Genomic DNA, 25,127 nt, shown 5'->3' with positions numbered 1-25,127 from the left:
GCCCCCCAGTGTCCGGTGCCTCCCCCCGGTGCCCATGGACCTGGACGTGGACTACGAGCGCCCCAACGTCGAGACCATCAAGTGCGTGGTGGTGGGCGACAATGCGGTGGGCAAGACGCGGCTGATCTGCGCCCGCGCCTGCAACGCCACGCTCAGCCAGTACCAGCTCCTGGCCACCCACGTCCCCACCGTCTGGGCCATCGACCAGTACCGCGTCTGTCAGGAGGTACCGAATATCAGGGGTACCGCGGGGGAACCAAGAGGGCTGGACCTGGGGCCGTGACGGCAGCTTTCCCTGTCCCGGTAGGTGCTGGAGCGCTCCCGGGATGTGGTGGACGAGGTCAGCGTCTCCCTGCGTCTCTGGGACACCTTTGGGGACCACCACAAGGACCGACGCTTTGCCTATGGCAGGTGGGAGCACTGGAGCCCCGAGACTTAACATTGGCACCCAATCAACTATTGGCACCCTGAGCCCTGACATCAGCACCTCAACCTGCCACCAGCACCCCAACCCACCTATGGCACCCTTAGCCCTGCCACCAGCACTTCAACTTGCTGCTGGCACCCCTATCCATCACTGGCACACCAAGCCCCACCACTGGCACCCCCATGTGCCACTGGCACACTGAGCCATCAGCACCCTCAACCCCACCCCTGGCACACCCACCCACAATTAGCACTCAAAATCCTGCCTGTAGTATCACCCATAACTGGCACACTAAGCCCTGCCACTATCACTCAAACTGTACCACCATCACCCGTCCCAACCCCAGCACTCCGAGCCCTGCCACCAGCACTCTCAGCCCCTTCACCGTCACCCCCCACCCACCACTGGCAACCTGACTCCCTGACCCTGCCCACCTGGGGGGACACGTGAGGCTGAAGGGGCCCCTTGGGCTGTTGCTGGCCCCAAGAAATGAGCTCTAGCACCCCAGAAGGCCAGAAGTGTCTCCACCTCCTGCCTGGGAGCACTGTGGCTACCATGGCTCCAGCTTGGGCAGCTTGGGCCAAGCGGTCACTGCCCCCCCGGTGCTCCCAGGCTGTAAACACCCCCTGGTTCCCGTGGCCGCTGGCACGTCCAGGCTCTTATCGCCCGCCGCACTGTGCCAGCGCGGCTCGGTACACTCTAATCTCCTCTCCGCACGGACCGGGGCCAGCGGCGGAGGGCTAGGGTGGCCCTACAGGGTGGGGGGACGTGGGGAATTGCCTCATCCCGAGGTGTCCGCAGTGCTTGTTGCTACCGGCTCTGACCCCGCGGGGTGCCGGGTGCCAAGTCCCGGCGCAGATCGGTATCGCCTGCGAGTGAGCTCCGGCTCCCGTGCTGGCCGGGGGCCCGCGGGAGGCGGCCGGTGGCTTCTATCTTGGTCCGTGTCATGGGCCCGGCTCCAAACGCGGCTCTTGGTCACGTCTCGGCGAGGCGCAGACTAAAAACAAACCGGGACTGGGGCCACGTGCCTGCCCCCCCCCCCCTCGCCTGCCTCACAAGGCCCCAGGAGCTGCAGGCACCTGGGTACTTCTGGCACCTCCTGTGCCTCCCCCGTCACCTTGCCCTGGGAAGCTCCACCAAGCTGATAGCAGGGCTGGGAGGGTCATGACAGCAAGGCAGCTTCATGCTGGACATGGGGACAGGGCTCAGGTTGGATGGTCAGGGTAGATCCCTGCAGCTGTCCATGTGCTGGAGACTGGCACATGCTTTGGCACTCACCTGACTGCTCCCTGTGGGCACTTTTGTGCACTCGCTTGTGCTCAGGTGCTGCCCTGGTTCCGTGCTGGCTGTTTATGGGGCAGGAAATGCTGTGCCAGCCTTATGCCGTGCCAGCCTTGTGCCGTGCCATGCCATGCTGGTCCTCTGCAGTGCCAGCCCTGTGCCATGCAGTGCAAGTCCTGTGCCATGCTTTGCCAGTCCTGTGCTATGTCTGAGCTGGGCAGCCCTTGGTTTGCCCACCTGTGAGGATTCAGAGCCAGGTGACCTCAGGCTCCCTCTTCAGTCTTTGTGGCTCTTGGGGGCCATGGGGCTGAGCCCTGCCAGGGCAGGTGGCAGGCCCCAGACTCGTGGGCAGTGACGGGTGTCCCTGGACAAGGATGTGACCTCAGTGCTGCGGCAGGGGGGTGCAGGGTGACAACAGGGCTGCAACAGGGCGTGGCTGCCCTCACCCTCCTCCTCCTCCTGGCCTCAGGTCGGATGTGGTGGTGCTCTGCTTCTCGCTGGCCAACCCCAACTCCCTGCGGCATGTGAAGACAATGTGGTACCCTGAGATCAAGCACTTCTGCCCCCGCACGCCCATCGTGCTGGTGGGGTGCCAGCTGGACCTGCGCTACGCTGACCTGGATGCTGTCAACCGTGCCCGGCGTCCCTTGGCCAAGTAATGCCGTGGTGCTGGGTGGGTGAGGTGGGACTGGGCCCCTCAGGGCATGTGGTGACACGTTGCTGCTCTGTCCCTTCCCAGGCCCATTAAGCCCACTGACATCCTGCCCCCAGAACGTGGCCATGAGGTGGCCAAGGAGCTGGGGGTGCCCTACTATGAGACCAGCGTGGTGGCCCAGTTTGGCATCAAGGACGTCTTCGACAATGCCATCCGAGCTGCCCTCATCTCCCGCCGCCACCTCCAGTTCTGGAAGTCCCACCTGAAGAAGATGCAGCGGCCGCTGCTGCAGGCTCCATTCCGACCCCCCAAACCTCCCCCACCTGTCATTCAGGTCCCTGATCCCCCCTCTGGCCGCACCTGGGGCCCCGCTGCGCTCTTCCGCACCCCGCTCTGTGCTGACGTCGTCTTCCAGCTGCACGGAGGCCAGCAGATCTTTGCCCACCGCGTCTACCTGGCCACCTCCTGCTCCAAGTTCTATGACCTCTTCACGCTGGAGGGGCCGCAGGGTGGGGCAGCCAAGGAGCCAGCTGCCCGCACCAAGAGCCTGGACGGGGAGCGGGGTGCACTGGCTGAGGGGGCGCGCACCCTGCTCAGGACTTCGCAGAGCGACGATGCTCTGCGCCTGGCGGCCGGGGACAGCACAGGGGACAGCGACGCTGGGATCCGTGACCTGTCCGCCTGGGGCCGGGGCTTCATCAGCATGCGCTGGGAGCCGGTGGCAGACCCGGTGATGGGGCGGGAGAAGCGGATGGCAGTGGTGCACATGGACCAGCGGGTGCAGGCTGAGCCCTTCCGTGCTGTCCTTGAGTACCTCTACACTGGGCGGCTGGACCAAGCCCGAGGTGACCTGATGCAGGTGGCCACCATCGCTGAGCTGCTGGAGGTCTTTGACCTGCGCATGATGGTGGCCAACGTGCTCAACAAGGAGAGCTTCATGAACCAGGAGATCACCAAGGCCTTCCACGTCCGCCGTGCCAACCGCATCAAGGAGTGCCTGGCTAAAGGAGTCTTTGCAGGTATGGGGGTTCCAGGGGTGAGCTGGGGGGACAGAGAGATGGTCTGGGGGGGGGCTGCCTTGCCTGGGGACATCACTCAGCTTCTTCCCCTCCATCTGGGTGTCTGTGGTGGTTTGCATGGACCTGGCCACTCTGATCCCTCTCCCTCTGTTCTGTTTGTTGTAGTTTGGGTTCCAGAGCCTTCCCTCTGCTGTCCCTGGCACCCATGTGGCAGTGCCCAGCCATGGGGAGACCTGGGTGGGGCTGAGGGGTGCCTGTCTCTGTGGCAGGGACTGGGTTGGCCAATAGGCAACTGTGCCCGTGTCAGGATCTGGGGTGTTCAAGGGGTGACTACTCCCCATGTCTGGAGGTGGGATGGACACAGTGTGACTGTCCTCATGTTAGGGGTGTCCAAGGGATGACTGTTCCAGTGGCAGGGGCTGGGGTGGCCAAGGGGCAGCTGTCCCTGTGACAGGTGGCTGAGGGGCAACTATCCCCATGGGTAGGGGCTGGGGTGACTGCCCTGTGTCAAGGGAGTTTGAGGGGTGACTGTCCTTCTGTCTGGGGTGTCGAGGGGGCAGCTATCCCTGTGGCCAGGGCTGGGGTGGCTGAGGCTGTCCCCTTGGCACCCCAGACGTGGTGTTCTGCGTGGATGACGGAGCGGTGCCGGCGCACAAGCCGCTGCTCATCGCGGGCTGTGACTGGATGATGGCCATGTTCCGGGGGGCCTTCCGGGAGAGCTATGCTGCCGAGGTGAGGGGACGGGGGAATGGCGGGAGGGGTGACTCCTCCAGCTCTGCCACGAAGCTGCTGGCAGGACAGGAGGTCTCTGTTTGCCAGCCCTTGCCCCCAGAGCTTCTGTCCCGCAGGTCTCCCTGCCTGGCACCAACTGCGCCTGCCTGCGCGCTGTCCTCGACTTCCTCTATACCGGCGTTTTCACCCCCACACCTGACCTGGATGCCATGGAGCTCCTCATCCTCACCAACCGTCTCTGCCTGCCCCGGCTGCAGGCGCTCACAGGTGAGACCCTCCACCCCCCCACCAAGACACTGTCCCCCAGCCCTGGTTCCCCCAACAATTGACGTCACCTGTCAATACGATGACATTGCCATGGGGACAGGGATCAATGTGTCCCCAGCCTGCCATCAGTGGAGGCCTTATGTAAGAGTGGGATGAGCCTGGCTCAGCCCTGGGGCACAGCCTGGCTGCTGGGGCACATGTCCCTGGTGAGTGTGACCCCCCTGCTGCTGACACCTCCCATCCCTCTCCACCCCCAGAGCAATACGCAGTGGATGAGCTGCTGAGAGCCTTCATGCAGCATGTGGAGATCGATGAGCAGGTCATCATCTACCTGGAGATGACTCAGGTACAGGCTTGAGTGGCCATGGCATGAGATCTATGGCTTGGGGGGGACCCGAATCCCCTGGGGGCTGCCATGGTCATGTGAAGTGAGCAAGGCATGAGCCTGGTGGCTTGGGGGGACCCAAATACCAGGGTACAGGTGGTGGGGGGTTGGCCATAATGTGAGACCTCTGGCTGGATGAGACCCAAACCCCTGAGGGGCAGGTGGTGGTGGGTTGGGGTGGCCATGGCTCGAGCCTGGTGGCTTGAAGGGACCCAAATGCCTGTATGGGGGGATGACCGTGGCACAAGCCCTGCAGTCTGGGTGGATGTTGGTGTTGTGGGGTACGGGCAGGTGCCCACCGTGCCGTGCCGTGCCCACTGTGCTGTGCCCGCAGTTCCACAACGCCCAGCAGCTGGCCGCATGGTGCCTGCACTACATCTGCACCAACTACAACGACGTCTGCCGCCGCTTCCCCCGCGAGATGAAGTTCATGTCCCCAGGTTCGGCGCAGGCAGGGGTCGGGGGAAGCGGTTCGGGGGGTGCCAGGCTGCGTCCTGACTCCCCCGGTGCCATACTTGCAGAGAACCGGGCGCACTTTGAGCGGCACCGGTGGCCACCGGTGTGGTACCTGAAGGAGGAGGACCTGTACCTGCGCTCGCAGAAGGAGCGGGAGAGGGAGGAGCAGCTCCAGCGCAAGCAGCACCCCCGCAGCAAGTGGTGCTTCTGGAGACCCTCGCCCCATGTCTCCTGAGCTGGGGAGGGGGGCACGGATGGGACTGGGGGGAACGTGCATGCCCGCTCGGCCCCATGCCCTGGAGGGCAGCTGGTACCCCCTGGTGCTCCCCATTCCGGCTGTTTACAGGCGCTTGCTGGGTCATGGCTCATCCTCTCCCTCTCTGTCCCTCCGTGCCTTTCACTGGCACGGGAGCGTGGCCGAGCTGTGCTGAGCCGTGCCAGCCGTGCCAAGCTGTGCCAGCCATACCAAGCTGTGCCCAGCCATGCCAGCCACACCAAGCTCTGGTGGCTGTGCTGAAGCTGTGCCAGCCTTGCCAAGCTGTGCTGAGCTGTGCTGGCCATGCCAGTCTGTGTCAGTTATACCAACCTGTGCCAGCCATGCCAAGCCATGCCAGCTATACTAATCTGTACCAACCACGCCAAGCTGTACCGGCCAGTCTGAGTTGTGCTGAGCTCTGCAGGCCATGCCAAGCCATGCTGAGCTGTGCTGTGCCAACCTGTCTCAGCCTTGCCAAGCTGTGCCATGCCCACAGGGCTCCCTCCACCCTGGCCAACGCTGGTGCTACCTCTGACCGAGCAGTATTGTGGGGCTGGGCAGTGGGGGGGCACTCTGCCAGCCTCTTCCTCCCTTCCCTGTTCCCCGTTCCATGCCGGGTGCTCCCCGGGCAGGGCTTTCTGGTGCTGTATTTCCCCCCTGCCAGAGGCAATGGGGGGGGCAAGCTGTGAGTGGGGTTGGGGGGTGGGCAGGGGAGTCCCTGGGTGCTTGTGTGGTTATAAGGGCTGCTTTTGCTGGGGGGGTGGGCAGCCTGTCCCCCCCTCCCAGCTCATCTCTGTGCCTTGGACGTGCCCCTGCTGTGCCACACGTGGGCTGTGTCACCGTGACACCGCAGGGGTCACTGTCCCCAGCCTGGGTTCCCTGGGCTGAACTGCACAACCGTTTTTACACTTTTTTACCCCCGCCCCATGAGCACACTGGCCCTTGGGCTCCCCTCCCAGGGCCCCCCCAGCACTGTGAGCGGGGCTGCCCATGCCTCAGCATCGGCTGTTTTAACCTCTAATAAAGCCTTTTGTAATGGGACTGGGCTCTGCTCTGACTGTTACCCCCCACCCCCAGTGCCCCCCAGCCTGGGGTTCTTGGCCATCACACAGACACACCCCCCCCAAAGGAGTGCCAGGGAGGAGGCTTTATTCAGGTGCATTTATCATGGTGGGGGGAGGTTATACAGCTCATGGAGGGTGGTGAGGAACAGGAATGTGGGGGGACTGACCCCACCTGAGGGGTGTAGCTCATAGATGGGGGGTGTTTGGGGCAGGGATATGACTAGGGCACACAGGATGGGGGGGATATCTGGGCTGCATGGGTGGGGAGAGGTCTGTGCCCCATAGTTTGGGGTCAGGCAGCATCAGGGGAGGTCATATTCCTGGCTGCAGCATAGCAGGAGGGGCTGGGGATTCTACTCCCCATCCTGGGGCCTGAAACAGGCTGAGTTCAACCCACAGCCCCCTGTGTCGTTGTTGTCCCCCCCCAGACCTCTAGGGCCCTGGGAGTGGAGCTGCAGGCCAAGCTTCTCTCTGGTGTCCCATCAGCAGGGACAGGAGGGCTAGGCAGGGCAACCCCCCAGGGAAGGGGCTGGGGCAGAGCCTGGGGGGTGTCTGGGTGCAGTGGCTGTCCCCCAGTCTCCAATTCTAGGTCTGGGTAAAAGCCAGCTTAGGAGGAACACAGGGCAAGAACAGGGGCATGGGGTGAGGGGACAGGACACGGCAGTGACCCATGGGGGTGCTCCTGGGAGGCTCCTGGCAGCTGCTGCTGCCTTTTCCAGCCCTGAGCACAGCTGTGGCCTCGCACATCTGGCCAGCAGCCCTGGGCTTGGAAAGTCCCAGCACGGGAACCCACACGTCCCCACGGCTCCCTGAGGAGGAGAAGAGGCTCCTCTCTTCTTCCTCCTCCCAGGTAAGCAATTCCTTGGGACTGGGTGCTCCCATGGGTGCTGCACCCAGGAGACGCTGACACTGCCCCGGCTGGGACCGGCTCCCGAGGCTCTGTGGGCCAGAGCAGCATGTAACACAGGTTTGGCCTGGACCCACTCCCGTCTGAATCAGGCTGGGAAGAGAGGAGCTGCTTCTGCTTCCAGCCCTGCTGCCAACACCACCTGCCCTCCAGGAAGGGCTGCAGGGACCCTTCCCACCTCTCCTGGGGTCCTGAGTAGCCGGAGCGGCTCCAAGACCACGTTCCCCATGTGTGGACGCAGCACACAGAGGGCAGGTTTGGTGTGGGAGCGATGGAGATCCTGGCTCAGCTCTGCTGGCACGCAGATTTCCACCCCAGGCGCCACCGAGCAGAAGCTGGGGGGGATGGGCGCGGGACCCCCTCCTCGCTCACAGTGCCAACAGCCCCAGGTGACGCCGGTGCCTGCTGGGTGTCCCTGTGCCCTGCCGGCTGGCAGCCTATGGCCGGCTGTAGCGGAAGATCTCGCTCAGGTCGTAGCCGGTGACGGCGAAGGAGAGTCCCTCGGGGTCACAGAAGCGGGCACCACACACCTGGGTGTCGGTCACACACTCGGCGTGGCAGTGCTCGATCTGCAGCAGGGCAGAGGCGGCAGGTGGCCGAGGTTGGGGGAAGCAGAACCCACCACAGCCAGGTACTCGGTGCCAGGCCCCTGCCTGCCTGTGGCAGCATCACCTTGTGGCAATGGGCAGGGACTGTGGCGGGGTCAGTGGACTTGCCATGACATGGAGTCATGGAATCATGGCATAGAATCATGGAATCATTTGGGCTGGAAAAGACCTTTAAGATTGAGTCCAAGCTTTAACCCAGCACTGCCAGGTCACCACTAAGCCATGGCCCTTCAGTACCACATCCCCACAGCTTCAAAACCCCTCCAGGGATGGGGACTCCATTCCTGGGCAGCCTGGGCCAGGCTTTGACCAGCCTCAACAGGAAGAAATGGTTCCTCATGTCCAAGCTAAACCTCCTCTGGGGCAACTTGAGGTGGTTTTCTCTTGTCCTGTCATTTGTTCCTTAGGAGAAGAGACCAACCCCAAGATGATTCCAACTTCCTTTCAGGGAGCTGTAGAGAGCCAGAAGGTCTCCCCTCAGCCTCCTTTTCTCCAGACTAAACAACCCCAGGTCCCTGAGCTGCTCCTCACAAGATTTGTGTTCTAGACCCTTCAGCAGCTTCATTGCCCTTCTTGTGGGCAACGTGCCTCCAGCACTTCTATGTCCATCTTGGAGTGAGGGGCCCAAAACTGAACCCAGGATTCGAGGTGTGGCCATTACAGGGGAAGGAAAACCAGCACTGGCACAAGAACCACACGCTGGTCAGACAGAGCAGAAGTGGCACCACAGCCCCACAACATCTTGGTGTGCCATGAACATGCCACAAGCTCCCCACTGAGGGCTGCCACTACCCACACTCACCTCCACATCATCCGTGTCTGGGTTCCTGCTGATCTTCCAGACATGAACAAAAGAGTCCTCTGCACCCGACAGCAGCTGCAACAGAAAGGGGCAGCAGCTGTGGGCACTGGGGAGGCCAGAGGGATGGCACAGAGGTGACAGTGCCGTGTGCTGGGGCAAGCGAGCAGCCCCTTGCCACGCTGCAGGCTGGCAGGATGCGGGGTGGGATACGGGATGAGGATGTGGCACACATGTCAGGGAGCCACGGCACGGCTGGCCCTACCTTTCCTGTCTGTGGGGCCAGGTCCAGGGCATAGATCCAGCGGGCGTGAGCGTTGACCTCTGCGTGCAGGACGCCGGTGGCTGCCTCGTACAGCCGGATCTGCCCATTCCCATAGCCCGCAGCCACGACGCCCTGCCACAGCTTCACTGAGGAGCAGGAGCAGCTGGGCACAGGGGCATCGCAGAATCACAGAAACATTCAGGTTGGGAAAGCCCCTCAGGATCACCAAGTCCAACCCAGAACCCTACCCCACAAGGGTCACCCCTAAACCAGAGCCCCAAGCACCACATCCAAACCACATTTAAACACAGCCAGGCTTGGGGACTCCACCACCTCCCTGGGTAGCTCATTCCAATCCCTAAGCTCTCTTGCTGGGAAAATTTTTTTCCTACTGTCCAGTCTAGACCTACCCAGTCACAGCTTGAGGCCATTCCCTCTTGTTCTATCACTAATTACCTATGAGACAGCCCAGCAGCAACCTCTCTACAACCTCCTTTCAGGTATTTGTACAGAGCAATGAGGTCTCCCCTCAGCCTCCTCTTCTCCAAACTAACCATCCCCAGCTTGTTCAGTCACTCTTCATCAGATTTATTCTCCAGGCCCTTCCCCAGCTTCGTTGCCCTCCTCTGCCCTGGCTCCAGCACCTCCACATCTCTTCTGTACTGAAGTGCCCAAAACTGGACATGACATTCAAGGTGTGGCCTCACCAGAGCTGAGTCCCAGGGGACAATCCCCTCCCTGCTCCTGCTGGACAGAGCATTTCTGATCCCAGCCAGGATGCCTTTGGCTCTCTTGGCCACCTGGGCACACTGCTGGCTCCTATTCAGCTGCTTGTCCATTAGAATCCCTGGGTCCCTTTCTGCCAGACAGCTTTCAGCCACACTTCCCCAAGCCTGTAGCTTAGGAACATGTCACCTCCTCCCCAGACCTGTGTGTGGGGGCTGATGCTGGGTGTCCCCTCACCAGACACTGTCACGGTTTGGCCAAGGATGTCCAACACCAGACAAGAAGGAGACCCCCCCACGTGGCTCCCCCCAACCCATGGGCTCACCCAAAGGCCAGGATCTTGCTGAGCAAGGTGAACTCCTCTCCAGAGCTCCAGACACAGAGGGTGCCAGCGTCATCAGCAGTCACCACATCACCAGCTCCAGCCTGTGAAGCAGAGGTGGGGTCAAGCTGGCTCTGTCACCGGCAGAAAGTTCTGGTTGCTCCAGTTCCCTGCACCACAAAAACTGCTACAGAGCAGAGCCAGAGCCAACAGCAGAACGAACTTAAAGTTTAACAGGTCACAGAGTGCTGATGGCTTTGGTGAGCAAGTGGGGCCAGGCCTGGCTCCCGTGGGCATCGCAGCTCAGGCACATCTGCCTTTGGCAGCGCTAATTCCACCTATCAGGAATTTTAGGGAGAATCCCTGTGTCCCCTCCCTCCATGCCCAAATTTGACACTCCTCACCCCCCAGCACCTGGGACCCACATGCTGGGGACTGTCTCCTGCCTCAACCACAGAGCAAAGTCCAGAGCGGTGTCAGAGGAGTCAGTGCAGACAGGGGCAGGGGACAGAGTGGGTTCTGCAAAAGCCAGCCCTATCCAGGCTAATTGGGAATCAATTAATGGTGCAGGGGAAGGCCCAACAGAGAATATTAATGTGACTAATTAGAGAAAGTGTCCTGGTTGGGAAGGGTGCAGCCAGTAACGAGGAGCCAGGCAGTGCATCTGCACTCTTAGATTGAACATGACAAACAATTTCTTCCCCCAAAAGGTTGTCAAGGCCTGGCCCAGGCTGCCCAGGACAATGATGGAATCCCCATCCCTGGAGGGGTTTCAAAGCTGTTGAGATGTGGTGCTGAAGGTTATGGTTTGGTGGCGACCTGGCAGTGCTGGGTTAAGGGTTGGACTCAATGATCATAAAGGTCTCTTCCAACCAAAATGATTCCCTAATTCCATGCAGAGATGCCAGCCAGAAGGAGCTGAGCTGCAGGAAGCCCAGTCCAGGAATCTGTCCTAGCACCTCAGGATGGCCCTAGAGACACAGGCAGGACACATCTTGTGCCCTTCTCTCAGGGGCTGCTACAGTAGCTCACAGCTCTAATGGCAGGAACTTTAATTTTAGTTAATTTTCATTATTCATAGCCAGTTTTGCTCATTTGCTTTTATCCCACAACCCTGGCACACATCCTGATGGATTATGGGATGCTCTGGGCCAGCAATGAGTCTTGCTGTGTGTGGGGGAACAGGTCCTTCCCCACCCTTGCTGCTCCTCTCCTTGAGCATTTAGGTTTCCAGGGCTAGGATCCAGCCAGATGAGAAACACGAGGACCAAAGGGGCAAGAAGGCAAAGACCAGCTGGACACTGATGGGATGGGGACAGCTTGTGCTGGTCTGTGAGCTTGGGTTGGCCACGGGAAGCCCTGGTGACCAGGGTGAGGAGCTGCATCCTTGGAACAGCTCACCACAGCTGGGGACTGGGTGAACCTCAGCTCCTGGAGCTGGTGTCCCCAGGATGGCTTAGGTGATGGCTGATGTCCTCGCTGCCAGCCCTCTGGCACCATGGGCCCTGCCATCTCCCTCAGCCAACAAGCACCAACTTGCTGCATACCGGAGCCTGCGCCAGCTCTGAGGCGATGTCGGTGATGGCATCGCGGTGCTCCTCCAGGACCTCGCTCACTGTGATGTTTGTTCCTTTTGGGGGGATGTCAAACACAAGCACTGACCCCGAGGATGTCCCTGCAGACAGGACGGAGCAGGGATCAGCGTGGAGGAGCTTGTCCCACCTCACATCCTGGGGATGAAGCCCCAGAAGGGCACCTTGCTTCCCCTGAGACCCTCTGATCCCATGGGGCTGCTCCTCATAGATGCTGCTTGCCAAGCTGCCCTCTTGTCATCCCAGAACAGCTCCAAGGCCAACCCCAGCCCCCTCACAGAATCCCAGCATGGTAGGGTTAGAAGGGACCTCTGGGGATCATCTAGTCCAAGCTCCCTGCTAAAGCAGGGTCACCCACAGCAGGTTGCCCAGGATTGTAATGTCCAGGTGGGTCTGGAATCTCTCCAGAAAAGGAGACTCCACAGCCTCTCTGGGCAGCCTGCTCCAGGGCTCCAGCACCCCCTCAGCAAACAAGTTTCTCCTCATGTTCACATGGAACCTCCTGGGTTCTAGTTTGTATCCTTTGCCTGTTGTCCTGTCACTGGGCACCACTAAAAAGAGTCTGGCCCCCTCCTCTTGCCTCCCCTCCTTTAGCTCTTGCTGAGCATTGCTCAGATCCCCTCTGGGGCTCCCTCCTCCAGGCTCAACAGCCCCAGGGCTCTCAGCCTTTCCTCCTCACAGAGATGCTCCAGGCCCCTCAGCATCCAACCTCTGCTGGATTCTCTCCAGTAGTTCTGTTTCCCTCTCGAACAGGAGAGCCCAGAACTGGACACAATACTCCAGCTGTGGCCTCCCTAGGGTGGAATAGAGGGGCAGGAGAACCTCCCTTGACCTGCTGGTCATGGTCCTCTTCATGTACCCCAGGAGGCCATTTGCCTTCTTGGGCATGAAGATACATTGCTGCCTCATAGTGAACTTCTTGTCCAACAGCACTCTCAGGTCCTAAGCTGCAGAGCTGCTTTGCAGCAGGTCACCCCTCACCTGTCCTGGTGCAGGAGGTTGTTCTTCCCCAGCCACAGGACCCTAGGCTTGCCCTTGGTGAACTTCAGTATTTCCCTCAGCTGGCCTCACGTTTTCCCTGGGACCCCCCTTGCCCCCTCTTCCCTTCCCAGCTCACCCACGCAGATGAAGTGTCCTCCAGCTGCAGCAATCCCTCGAGCAAACACTGCTTGTGCTGAAAGGAAACCAGAGCAGGTCCTGACCTGAGGCCGTTCCCAGCAACTGGGAGGGCAGCGCCACGTTGCGAGGCACCAGGAGCCCAGCCTGGTTTTGTCTTCGGTGTGAGCTCTGTCCCTGCCATGCTGGGCCCTTTCTGAGCCCCTTCCCAGCCTCCCTGGGTTCCCATGACGCCAGGACAGAGGAGTCAGTAAGACGCAGTGACTTTTCCCAGATCCTTCTGCTAAGCTGCTCTGTCCTGGCATGGTCCCAGCTGGGTCTGGGAGTGAGGCTGCTCGGGGGAGATGCAGGCCAGGAGAACCAGGCTGCACTACAGGATTCATGGAGTCAGGGAATGGTTTGGCTTGGAAGGGACCTTTAAATATCATCTAGTTCAACCTCCCTGCAGTCAGCAGGGACATCTGCAACTAGATCAGGTTGCTCAGAGTCCCAAACAACCTGACCTGGAATGGTTCCAGGAATGGGGCTTCTACCACCTCTTTGGGAACCTTGGGCCAGTGTCTCACCACCCTCACTGTAAGCGTTTCTCTGGCCCTACTCAAACAGGTCCCAGAGCTGGCCCCAGCACTGCAGGTGGGGTCTCAGCAGAGCAGAGCAGAGGGGCAGAATCCCCTCCCTGCCCCTGCTGCCCACACTGCTGGGGATCAGCCCAGGACATGTCTGGACTGTGGATGCTTGGTGCCAGCTCATGTCCAGCTTTTCACCCACCAGCACCCCCAGGTCCTTCTCCACAGGGCTGCTCTTCAGCCCTTCATCCTCAATCTGTGTTGATACTGGGGACTGCCCCAGTTCAGGTCCAGGAGCTTGCACCTGGCTTTGTAAACTTCATGAGGTTCACACAGTCCCACCTCTCCAGCTCCCTCTGGATGGATTCTCTCTCTCAGGTGTGTCACCTGCACTACTCAGCTTGGTGTCACCAATTTACCTGAAGGATGCTCTGCGACGTCCAGCGCGTGCCAATAAACCATGATGGAGCCATCAGACTCATACATCTGGAGAGGAAAAGCAGCAGGGTGAGGGTCAAGAGGGTGGGGAAGCTTCTTTTATGGCTTCAGGCACAACTGCTGCCCCACCAGAAAGTGGTGGCTCCCTGGGTCCCCCCAGACCCCAGCTGTCTTCACAGTGAGTTCCCATGGTCACGACTTCACTTTCCACCCTCCATGGAAATCTCCTCACCTGGATCCCTTTCTGGGAGGTCAGCACCAGCAGGACCCGTGATGGCAGGACACACCACGCAGCCTGGAAGGAATGGCAGCTTAGAATGGGGCCAAAGATGGGGCAACCCCGAGCACCTCACCTGCTGGGGCAGGGACAGTCCCCAGGCACCCTGGGGCAGGCCTGTTTCTAGCTTCTGTCACAGGCTACAGGAGGTGGGTCCCTACTGCCCTTGGGGATCTCTCCAAGGTCTCCCAAACCTTCCAGAAGGCTCCTTCCCTCTACACCTGCCTGTAACTAGGCCCCAAACTGAACTTGGTATTCAAGGTGTGGCCTCACCAGTGCTGAGTACAAGAGAAGAATCCTGTCCTGGTCCTGGTGGCCACAGTATTGTTGATCCAAGCCAGGATGCTGGTGGCCTTCATGGCCACCTGGACACACCCTGGCTCATGTTCAGCTGTTGTCAAGCAACACTCTCAGGTCCATTTCCACTGGGCACTTTCCAGTGACTCTGCCCCAAGCCTAGAGTGTTCATGGGGTTGTTATGACCCAAGTGCAGGACCAAACACTTGGTCTTGTTGAATCTCATCCCCCTGGCCTCAGCCTATTGATCTATCCCAGCCAGATCCCTTTGCAGAGCATCCCAGACCTCCAGCAGGTCAACACTCCTGCCCAACTTTGTGTTGTCTGTGAACTGACTCATGGTGTGCCTTGATCCCCTCGATCTCCATGCACAAAGAGACTGGACAGAACTGGACCCAGTCCTGACCCCTGAGGATGCCACTTGTGACCATCCACCAACTGCATTTAACCCCAGTCCCCACCACGCTGGGCCTAGCCATCAGCCAGTTCTTTACCCAGCAAAGTATCCACCACCCACCTGGAGCCCTTTATCCCACCCACATGGGGTCATGTCCCCACCGCAGCCCCTAACCTGGGTGAGGAGAGAGGTGCTGAGGGCCGTGCCCGCCTCCTTGGCCGGCAGCTGCCGGTGGGTGAAGCCGAGCCCGTCGGCAGTGACCAGGCTGAGGCTGGGCCCGTGCACAGCCCCGAAGCAGGTGAGCGGCCGCCCGCCCGCCCGCAGCACGCTCAGGTTGTTGTACAGAGCCGCGCTGCTGCTCCGCAGCGGGACGCTCGGCTCCTTCCGGTACATCCTGCGGGGAACGGTACTGGGCAGCTCCGAGGGGCAGAGCCGCACTGGGGCGCCACATCCCAGCAGCAGCCCGAAGCCTCGCCACACTCCCTGTACCCTTCAGGCCCACCCCTGGGTCCTCCCTGTGCTCCTCCCGGGCTCCCTGTAGTCCTCCCACAACACCCGTAACGCTCCCTGGCCCCCCGCCATCCTCAGGAACCCCCGCCCCTGGGTTCCCCCCTCGTCCCGGATATTTCGTACCCCCCTCTTCGGACCCATTTAACCCTCCTGGGCCCCCCATCCCCCTTCCCGGGACCCTGCCTCTCCGAGACTCCCCGCCCCGGGGTTCCCCTCGGTCCACTCTCCCGGGACCCTTAACCACCACTTGGGACTTCCATCCCCTCTTCCAGGACCCTGTTGGCCCCAAGACCACCTGGCCCTGGGGATCCCCCACCCTGTCGCCCCTCCTCAGACCACCGTACCCCTCCTGGGCCCCCCTTTACCCCTCTCTGGACCCTCATACCCTTCCCAGGACCCCGACAGCCGCCCCGGCGCGCCACCCCCAGCCTTACACGGTGTCGGCCGCAGCCATGGAGACGGCGTCGCTCAGTGATGACGTAAGCGCCACCGCTCAGTGACGACATCACCAGGCGCGGCGGGAGCAGGGTTGCCATGGAGACCGGAACGCTCTCCGAGGGGGCCTGGGCGAGGGGGCGGGGGACGGGCGGGAGTGAACTGGGACGGGTATATTGGGGTGTGCAGGGGAGTACTGGGGAGTATTGGGGTGTACTGGGTGTGCTGGGGAGTGTTTGGGTGTACTGGGAGGTATTTGGGAGTATTGGGGTGTACTGGGTGTGCTGGGGAGTGTTTGGGTGTACTGGGAGGTATTTGGGAGTCTTGGGGTGTACTGGGTGCGCTGGGGAGTGTTTGGGTGTATTGGGATGTATTTGGGAATATTGGGGTGTACTGGGGTGAACTGTGGAGCATTGGGATGTGCTGGGGTATACTGAGGTCTGTCGGAGTGCACTGGGGTGTACTGGGGTGTACGGAGATGAGCTGCTGAGGTGTGCTGGCACGGGTGTGGCTCCCGAGATGTGTCTGCCCCCAGCCCCAGCTGCCATTGCTGTTGTGTGTCCCTGCAGAAAATGATCCCCCGGGAGCGAGCAGCCACCTCCAAGTCACGGGTGGACAAGTCCCGGCAGCCCAACGTGGCCACCAGCCATGCTGATGTGGTGTCCAGGCAGCTGCCTGAGGATGAGTGGCTGCACCTGCTGGAGGCTGAGCAGGGGGACAGGGATGTTGGGGACATCCTTGCTGAGCTCTTGGACCGTGTGATGGATGGGTGCCTCAAAGCTGATATGGCTCAGCAGGTGAGGTACCCACACCCTGCTTTCAGGGGGATCCTGGTGCCCGCAGGTCCCTCGCAGCTCCCGTTCCATGGTGTGGGAGAGGGACAAGGTTGCAGGGCACCAATGGCACATGGTGGAAGTCTCATCACTGGCTCTCTTGGCAGCTTGTGCCCTTTGTGGTGTCCCAGGCACGGGATGCCATCTTGCACATTGCCCAGTGGCATTTCCTGGCACGGGATGAGGGAGATTTGGACCTCAAGGATGCAGATGGCACTTGGCAGGAGGACGAGGAGCCTGAGCCCCTCACCACAGACTCCTGGGCACAGGGATGCGTTCCCACCCAGTGTGCCCATCTGTCCCTGGGCGAAGGAGAGGTGAGTCAGACCCGAACTCACCTTGGTCCTGACTAGCCTGAGGGGACGTTCCCTAACCCCCTGGTCTCATCTGGGAGGTCCTGAGGATGCTGCCACACGGATCCTGGCAAGGCACAGTCATCCTCCCCACACCCTCTGAGGTAGCCAGAGGGTCTGTGCCAAGGTGGCCAGGAGGCCAACACCCCCAGCCCACTCCAGTGACCCCCTTTGCTCTCTCCCTGACAGGTCTCTGGTGCACAGACCCTGTGCCAACAGGAAAGGCAGGACCCCCTTGTGGTTGCTGAGACTGAAGCTCACCCTCTGTCACCCCAATGTTCCATTCAAGTCCCCAACACCAGTGCCACCCTCCCTGAGCCAGTGCCATCACATCCAGACAAAATGGCCGTTGCTCCTCGGTCCCCCAAAAGAAAACATCCCCATGCTCAGTCCCTGCCACCTCAGCCAGCCCCACTCCACCCAGCCAGGCCACCAGACCCCTGCCCATCCCCAGGGCAGCCAGAGCAGGGATGGTGTCCACTGTGGTCACCCCACAGGGATGTAAAGGGCAGCAGCACGGTGAGGGGCAGCAGCCAGGTGTCACCACTTCCATCTCCCTCCTGTGCCAGTCCGACCATGATGTGGCCAAGGCCGAAGCAGAAGGGATCCAACACCACTCCGGGGGTCCCCAGGCTGGGCTTTCACCGCCGGCCCGAGCCCTGGATCTGGCCGCAGGTCGAGGTGCTGGACCCAAAGGCCAAGCCGCTGGCACATCCCTATGGTGCCCGCTGGCACAGCCGGGGATCAGAGAGGGACAGCTCGCGGCTGCCGCGGGGGCTGGTCCCTACGAGGGGGACACAGCTCCAGGCTCCCCTCCCGGGATCCCCGCAGCCCACCGGCGACCTGCCCCAGCCACTCGGCTCTGTCCGGCTGGCCCCTCGTGTGACCATCAGATGGGACACCAGTGTGAAGCAGGAGGTTGAAGAGGACGAGAAGGAAGAGGAGGACGAGAAAGAAGAAGAGACCGAGCAGAGCTTGAGACCCATCCACCCCACGGTGCCCCTCCCGGCCATCACTGCCAGGCAGGTCGCGGGCGAGAGCAAGGACTGAAGGCAGCACCTCCCGGGAGGCCCCAGCAGCCCGGCCCGGGTGTCTGGCTGGATGCTGCCCTCACCTGGATGCTCAAGCTCCAGGAGAAGACGCTGCCCTCGGCAGGTTCCTCACCCGTGGCTTTCAGCACGTTTCCACTCCACACGGCATCACCACGGGGCTGGCACGGGGCTGGGCGCTGAAAGTGGCACGGCCGCTCTGCCAGTGAGGCTGGAGCTCGGTGCCTTTTGCCAGTTCTGTCAAAGAAATCAGACATAAAATAAAGAGGTTTCTGTCCCTCAGATCTGGTCCCGTGCTGAAGATCAGCCGTGTGGCTGTCACACCGTGGCTCTGGCACCCGAACAGGGTCCTCAGCAGCCCATGATGCTGCCAGCCCCTCTAGCACACGTCTCACCACAACCTCCTGCAGCCACACGCAGCCGATTTGCCACCAAACGAGAAACGAGAAGGATTCAGCAGGGCTTTCCCGTGTGAGCTCTCCCCAGGGTTGTTACCACACCACGTCCCCAGCTGCGTCGCTGACCCGTGTCCCTGCCCTCAGAGGCGTGCCCATCGCCAAGCTGCTCTGCCCCTTTCACTGACAGCCACTGAGGCTGGTGGGGCTGGGAGCCCTGGGGCTATTTGGTGGCTTCAGCAGGGCTCTGGCTGAGCAAGCGCCATCTCGGTTTTTCTATAAAGAAGCTGGTTTTGGCTGTGCTAGTGTGGGGTGATGCACTGGGACAGCTCAGCTGGGGTGGGAGCCCGGTGCCAAGGTAACACCAGAGGCTTTGGAAGCCAGGGAATGGCAGCTGCTTGGAATCATGGAACTATCTAGGTTGGAAAAGTCTGTTAAGATAATTGAGTCCAACCATAGTGTGGGGCCAGCTATGCTTATCCAGCACCAGAGGCTGTGGGAGCCCTGGGAAAGGTGGAGCATTCCTGGGGGAAGCTTCTGTTTTGCTGCTTAGAGTCTCTGTCCCTGGAGGGGTTTCAAAGCTGTGTAGATGTGGTGCTGAGTGACATGGTTTAGTAGTGACCTGGCAGTGCCAGCTTAAGGGTTGGACTTGATGATCTTAAAGGTCTCTTCCAACCAAACTGATTCTGTGATTCTAACCCCCCCTGACAGCGCTGACAAGATGGGGATCTTGGGGCGCCCAGTGAGCATTGCCCATCCTGCAGTGGCTGCCTCAGGGCTGGCATAGGTGAGCAGGAACCTCATGAAGTTCAACAAGGACAAGTGTAGGGCCCTGCACTTGAGGAGGAACCAACCCCTGTACTGGTGTACAAGGTGAAGGGTTGACATGGTAGGAAGCAGATCTGTGGAAAAGGACCCCAGAGTGCTGGCAGATAAGTTCAGCATGAACCTGCACTGTGCCCTGATGGCCAAGAAGGCCAACAGTCTCCTGGGCTGAATGAAGAAGAGTGTGGCCAGCACGTCGAGGGAGGTTTTCTTCCTCTATTCTGCCCTAGGGAGTGCACATCTGGAATACTACATCTAGGTCTGGGCTCTCCAGTTCAAGAGAGACAGAGAACTATTGGAAAGAGTCCAACAGAAGCCACAAAGATGCTGAAGGGTGCTGGAGCATCTCTGTGAGGAGGAGAGGCTGAGGGACCTTGGGCTGCTTAGCCTGGACAAGAGCATCCTGAGAGCTAAAGAATGGGGGATAAGATGATGGAGCCAGAGTCTTTTTAGTGGTGTCCAGTGACAGGACAAGGGGTAATGGGCACAAACTGGAACCCAGGAGGTTCCATCTGAACATGAGACAAAAATTGCTTGCTGTGAGGGTGCTGGAGACAAGGCTCAGGCTGCCCAGAGAGGTTGTGGAGTCTCCTCTGTTTTAAAGTGACAGATACAACAGACTGGGGATTGTCCGTGGTAACTGCCCTGGCTGCAAGGTGGTCTCACGACTGGGAATCATCATACTGAGGGAACTCAGGCAACCTGGCCCTCAAAAGCTGCGTTGGAGTTGGGTGTTTATGTATTTTGAGACCTGCTTCATCACTTTTAGCTCAAACAGGGCCATCTTATCTTCCTGAGGCTCCCTTCTTCAGCTCTCTGGCAGTTTTGCATGCAGGCACCTGCTGATTGGTCTCAAAGCCTGCTAAACCAGCTTGCCTTCCCATCCCACGGAGAAATAGGTGGCTCTGCCCCTCTCAAGGAACAATCTCAGTGAGGAACTTCCCCACTGGCTGCTCCTGGGGTTTTGGGGAGCAGGGGGGATCTTGCCATACCAGAGCTGCTGGGCTGGGCAAAGTCCAGGGCTGACCTCCAACCTGAGCCAGACTCTGTACCCTAGGCATATCACAGTGCCCAGATATGGATCTGCTGAGTGCCTGCAGCCACCCATGCTGGTTCCTGCTCACACTGCTTCTGGGGCTGCTCCTCTGGGCACAGAGGAGACAATGCTGGGACCCCCGCAGGTGTTCCACTGACCTGACTGGCAAGACAGTGATCGTTACCGGAGCCAACAGCGGTGAGCGGTGGCAGGGGAGTGCCAGTGCTGTGGGGCTTGGCGTGGGGCTGGGGAGGTGCAGGACATGGGGGTAGGATCCTACCTGGCCATGGGACCTTTGGCAGCCAGAGCCGGGGATGGTGGCAGCTCCCTGTCCCCTCAGGATCGAGAATGGGCTGGTGGCATGCATAGGGGTGATGGTGGTGCTGTGGGGTGGCCCGCAGGGGATGTGGGTCTTGCTTCCCCAGCTTTGGGACCACAGCCCCAGCTTTGGCGGTGCCAGTGGCTGCAGGAATGGTGGCTGATCCCTGGGCACACACAATGCACTACTGGTGGCCTGTGCTTGCAGCCAGAGTGCCAGCAGACATCCTCTGCACTGCACTGGCTGCTGCACACTGCCTCCTGTGCTTGGTAGCTGGTCCTCGGTGAGCTGGCATCCTCCAGCCAGCAGCAGCTCAGCCTCACTGGGCTCTGGGCAGTTGTGCCCCCAGCCCCTGCCCAGCTTCTGCAGATGGACTCTGCCCCAACCAGGTTAATGACTGACAGCCAAGGTCACTGCGCTGCTGGCAGTGTTCCAGCTGCCACCATGCTGCCCAGCACCATGGGCACCACACTGTGTTGGAGCCAGAAACTTGTGCTGGGAGTGGGGTCACTGCTTCCACCTATGTCCCACTGCAAGGTATTGGGCTGGGACTGGCAGAGCTAGGGCCAATGGGACCCATGGAGCTCATATGTTGATGTGTCCCCTTCCATGTGGGGTGTTCCAGGGTATGCCCAGGGACAGGGTGGCCCCAGATGTGTCCATGTCCCTCTGAGTGCCTGTTGTTTCCCACTGCACTGGAGCATAGTGCCAGTGCTGTGCTGCTGGATGGGTTTGGTGGCCATGGCTGTAGTCACCATCCTGCCTGAGTGGTCCAGAGTGAGCCATCGACTGACCTGCAGTGAGATGCTACCACCAGCTCCTTTCTGCACCACCCTCGTCCTCATCCCTGTCCCCATCCCCACACAGCCACACCGTACCAGAGAGCCTGGAACAGTGCCCCTCCGACACCCTCTGTGGGGTGGGCACTGGGCTCCTGGCAGTGACTGAACTGCCCAGGATAGGGTCCCCCTCTACAGTCCTGCCTTGCTCCCAGGGCTGCCGCGGCCCCACGGACAAGGACACGGATCCCCCAGGGACCCCTCACCACGGGGACCCGTTGGGGATCACCTCTCCGTGGCGCAGGGATTGGCAAATGTGTGGCCATGGACCTGGCCCGCAGGAACGCTCGCACCATCCTGGCATGCCGGAGCCAGGAGCGGGGCCAGGCGGCGGTGGAGGAGATCCGGGCGGCGACGGGCAACCCCTCAGTGCTGCTGCGGCTGCTGGACACCAGCTCGCTGGCCTCGGTGCGAGCCTTCGCCCAGTCTGTGCTGCGGGAAGAGACGCGGCTGGACGTGCTGGTGAATAACGCCGGCGTCACCGGTACGCTCTGCGCCGGTGTCAGGGTCGGGCCCCAGCCAGCCCCGGCCGGAGTCCAGCTTCTCATCGCTGCCCGGCTCCTGGCCAACCTGTCTCCCCTCGCCCAGGGCTGCCTTTCGCTGTCACGCCGGAGGGCCTGGAGATGACCTTCGCCACCAACTACCTGGGCCCCTTCCTGCTCACCAACCTGCTGCTGGGTGAGCGCTAGAGGGCTGCCGGGGGCCTGCGAGGCTGCCGGTGACCCCTTCCCACTCACCGCCCCTGCCCCACGCAGACCTGCTGAAGGCTTCGGCGCCTGCCCGTGTGGTCAATGTCTCGTCGCTGCGGCACAGCGCAGGCACCGCTGACGGCCGGTACCTTACCGGGCAGCAGCGGCCCGGGGCCTACGACGCTGCCTACAACAGCACCAAGCTGATGAACGTCCTCTTCAGTGCCGAGCTGTCCCGGCGGCTGCAAGGCACAGGTGGGTGCCAGGCTGTGCCGTGCCATGCAGTACCCTGACGAGCCGTACCATGCTGTGCTGGGCGGTGCCATGCATGGCTGTGGCTATTCCATGACACGCAGTGCCATAATGTGCCTTGCCTTGTCATGCCTGGCTCTTCTGTGCTAAGTACAGCCATGCCATGTCATACAATGCCCAGCAGTACCCTGCTGAGCTGTGCCATGCCATACATGGCCATACCATGCCATGCTGTACTGCACCATGCCACAAATGGCCGTGCCATACTGTGCCAAGGAGCTCCCAGGGAGGGCTGCAGCCCATCCTTATGCTGCTATGCCAGGATGTGCATGATGGGGTCAGGGTGGGTCTCAGCCTTCTCTGGGACACCTCCATGCACCTTGACCAGGGATGATCACATCCCTTGGGGCATCTCTGGTGCTGTGGCATGGTGGAGCCCCTGTGCCATGCCCAGGCTTGAGTGACATTCAGGTCCCAGGGACCAAGCCTGTGCCAGGGGCCCTGAGGGCATGGTGCCAAGAGTGTGGTTGGGCAGGGGTGACCAGCAATGCACTAAGTCCTGGCGTGGTGAACACCAGCATCATGCGTCACTTCGGCTGGGCCATGCGCACCCTCTTCTTCCTCATCCGCCCCTTCCTCAAGGTGAGGGGGCAGTGCCCACACATCTCCTCCCATGGCAGCGGGGTGGGCAGGGGGCTGCCAGGCCCCCTCCTCACTGCACTTTGTCCACAGTCGCCAGAGCAGGGGGCCATCAGCACCATCTACTGCGCTGTGGCAGAGGAGGCGTCGGGCATCACGGGCAAGTACTTCAAGAGCGACTGTGGGCTGGCACTGCCCGCCCCAGCTGGTCGTGACGCTGGGCTGGCTCGCAAGCTCTGGGAGGAGTCGGAGAGGCTGACAGGGCTTGAGGACAGACCCCAGCACTGAACCAGCAGTGGCTGTGCCACAGCTGGTTTTGTCAGCTGCTGTGCCAGGATCCCTGCAGCAACCTGGGTCATAGGGATGCATGCTGCCAGGGAGATGCCAGTGCCATGTAGGTGCTGGGCAACCTGTGCCAGGGTGCAGGCAGCTGCACCCTGAAGTACAGCACAGGGGGCTCACCCCCTTGCAATCAGCCCCCCCCCAGCCCCTTCCCAAAGGGAAAGAGTGGGCACAGAGCCCAGCTGTGCCAGGACAACCACCGCAATGGGCACAAATGGTGGCATGGGGCATGGCCTAAGTCATTTATTAAAGACTCTGGCTACTCCCAGGTAATGTCCAGCTCCAGCTGCTGTGTCTGCACCATCTTCACAAAGCTGTCGTAGTCCCTCCGGAGGATGTTCCAGCAGTGGGACAGGTCCAAGCGGCGCAGGTGACTCTCAGAGCTCAGCAGGAGCCACACAGTCTCACTGGACACAGAGCTCTTGGCCAGTGAGAGCTCCTGCAGCTCAAGTAGTGGTGGCCCTGGTGCTGCCAGCACCGTCTCAAACACCGAGTCCAGTGGGAAGGGGACACTGAGCAGGTGAAGGGTCTGGAGGTGTGGAGTGTGGCACAGCAGGGAGGCCAGTGTGGCACACAATGCCAACCTGTGCCACGCAGGGAAGACGTCAGTGGTGCTGGCCAGGGCCAGTGAGAAGCTCCGGAGCTGGGTGAGGCTGTGGGGCAGCAGGTCGGTGGCCCAGTGTGGAGGGTCCTCTGGGACCTCAAGGTGGGCTTTTGAGTCCGGCATGGCATGCAGCTCGGCGCTGAAGGCCTGCAGGCTGGGGCAGCTGGCAAGCAGGGTGGGCAGTGAGACTTCATCCTGGCAGCAGAAGCCATGCAGGCCCAGGCTCTGCAGGCGAGGGCCCAGTCTCTGCAGCAGTGGCAGCACCTCTGTCAGCATCCGGCTCTGCTGCCCGACACAGCCCAGGGTGAGTCGGGCCAGGCGGTCCCAGCCTAGCAGTTCCCAGCTGCTTGCCAGGCCAGGGGTGTCCCCTAGCCACACACTGGCCTCCTTGGTTTGAGGACAGATGGCATGGATGGTGGCCAGAGCCAGCTCCTCTACCTCCTCTATGTGCTGAAGGGACAGGGTGAGTGGGGGGCCCCCAGGGACAGCCCCTCGTTGCTGTGCCAGCTCTGCCAGTGAGGGAAAACCCTCAGTATCCTCTGTGTCATCAAACTGGCACTTGTAGAAGAGGTGGAGAGCTTCTGGCACTGCACTGTGGGCCAGAAACTCCAAGCGTGGCAGGGCCAGCAGCAGGAAGGCCAATGCTGGCACCATGTCGTCCACCGGCTCCACGTCACGGGCCAGCAGGATGCGGAGGTTGGGGCAGCAGAGGGTCTGGGCCAGGGGGTCGTAGGCCAGGTGCCGCAGGGCGCGGGGGGACACCTTCTTGCAGCAGGACACATCCAGCTCGCGCAGGTGCCGACAGCAGGAGCCCACAGCCGAGAGCACCTGGACGTTGGCCTGGGTCCCTGCCAGCCTCAGCTGGCAAAGCTGTGGCAGCCCCTCAGCTAGGTCCACCAGAACGTCCACCGAGAGCCGGTTGCAGCCCTGCAGGTCCAGGGAGCTCAGGTTCTGCCACAGCACAGAGAGGGAGACCTTCGGTAGGCAGGGGATACAGGGGGGACCCTGACACCCCTCAGCCCCACAACATCCACCCATGGAGGGTGGGCACCCCTGCTCCTGCTCCTCCAGCCCCACAGAAGGTGGGCAATCCCATTCCTGCTCCGCCAGTTCCACAGGGGGTAGGCACCCCCATTCCTACTCCCCTAGACCCAC

At 61.1% G+C, this 25,127-nt stretch overlaps 3 protein-coding genes across 3 annotated transcripts; 2 read left to right on the top strand and 1 right to left on the bottom strand.

Annotated features, from left to right (window-relative positions):
- The first annotated feature begins 34 nt into the window (after positions 1–34).
- LOC128974939 (rho-related BTB domain-containing protein 2-like) lies at positions 35–6,166 on the top strand. Its single transcript, XM_054391709.1, has 9 exons — positions 35–226; positions 308–411; positions 2,178–2,363; positions 2,448–3,382; positions 3,996–4,114; positions 4,231–4,381; positions 4,639–4,727; positions 5,101–5,206; positions 5,288–6,166. The coding sequence occupies exons 1-9, from the start codon at positions 35–37 to the stop codon at positions 5,455–5,457; spliced, it is 2,052 nt and encodes a 683-aa protein (XP_054247684.1). The 3' UTR covers positions 5,458–6,166.
- Positions 6,167–7,886: 1,720 nt separating this feature from the next.
- Positions 7,887–15,245, bottom strand: WDR54 (WD repeat domain 54). Its single transcript, XM_054391450.1, has 9 exons — positions 15,027–15,245; positions 14,114–14,176; positions 13,863–13,929; positions 12,879–12,935; positions 11,717–11,844; positions 10,173–10,273; positions 9,122–9,284; positions 8,860–8,934; positions 7,887–8,018 (listed from the first exon to the last, which is right to left on the bottom strand). Exons 1-9 carry the CDS (start codon positions 15,243–15,245, stop codon positions 7,887–7,889), a joined length of 1,005 nt encoding a protein of 334 aa, XP_054247425.1.
- Positions 15,246–20,329: 5,084 nt separating this feature from the next.
- Positions 20,330–23,314, top strand: LOC128974752 (retinol dehydrogenase 13-like). The gene is made up of 6 exons (XM_054391448.1): positions 20,330–20,486; positions 21,691–21,930; positions 22,035–22,124; positions 22,202–22,390; positions 22,923–23,029; positions 23,120–23,314. Exons 1-6 carry the CDS (start codon positions 20,330–20,332, stop codon positions 23,312–23,314), a joined length of 978 nt encoding a protein of 325 aa, XP_054247423.1.
- Positions 23,315–25,127: the final 1,813 nt, after the last annotated feature.

The sequence above is a fragment of the Indicator indicator genome, chromosome 23 (assembly GCF_027791375.1).
Source record: "Indicator indicator isolate 239-I01 chromosome 23, UM_Iind_1.1, whole genome shotgun sequence".
Classification (NCBI taxonomy): Eukaryota; Metazoa; Chordata; class Aves; order Piciformes; family Indicatoridae; genus Indicator; species Indicator indicator.
This window is presented reverse-complemented; position numbering and strand designations above follow the sequence as displayed.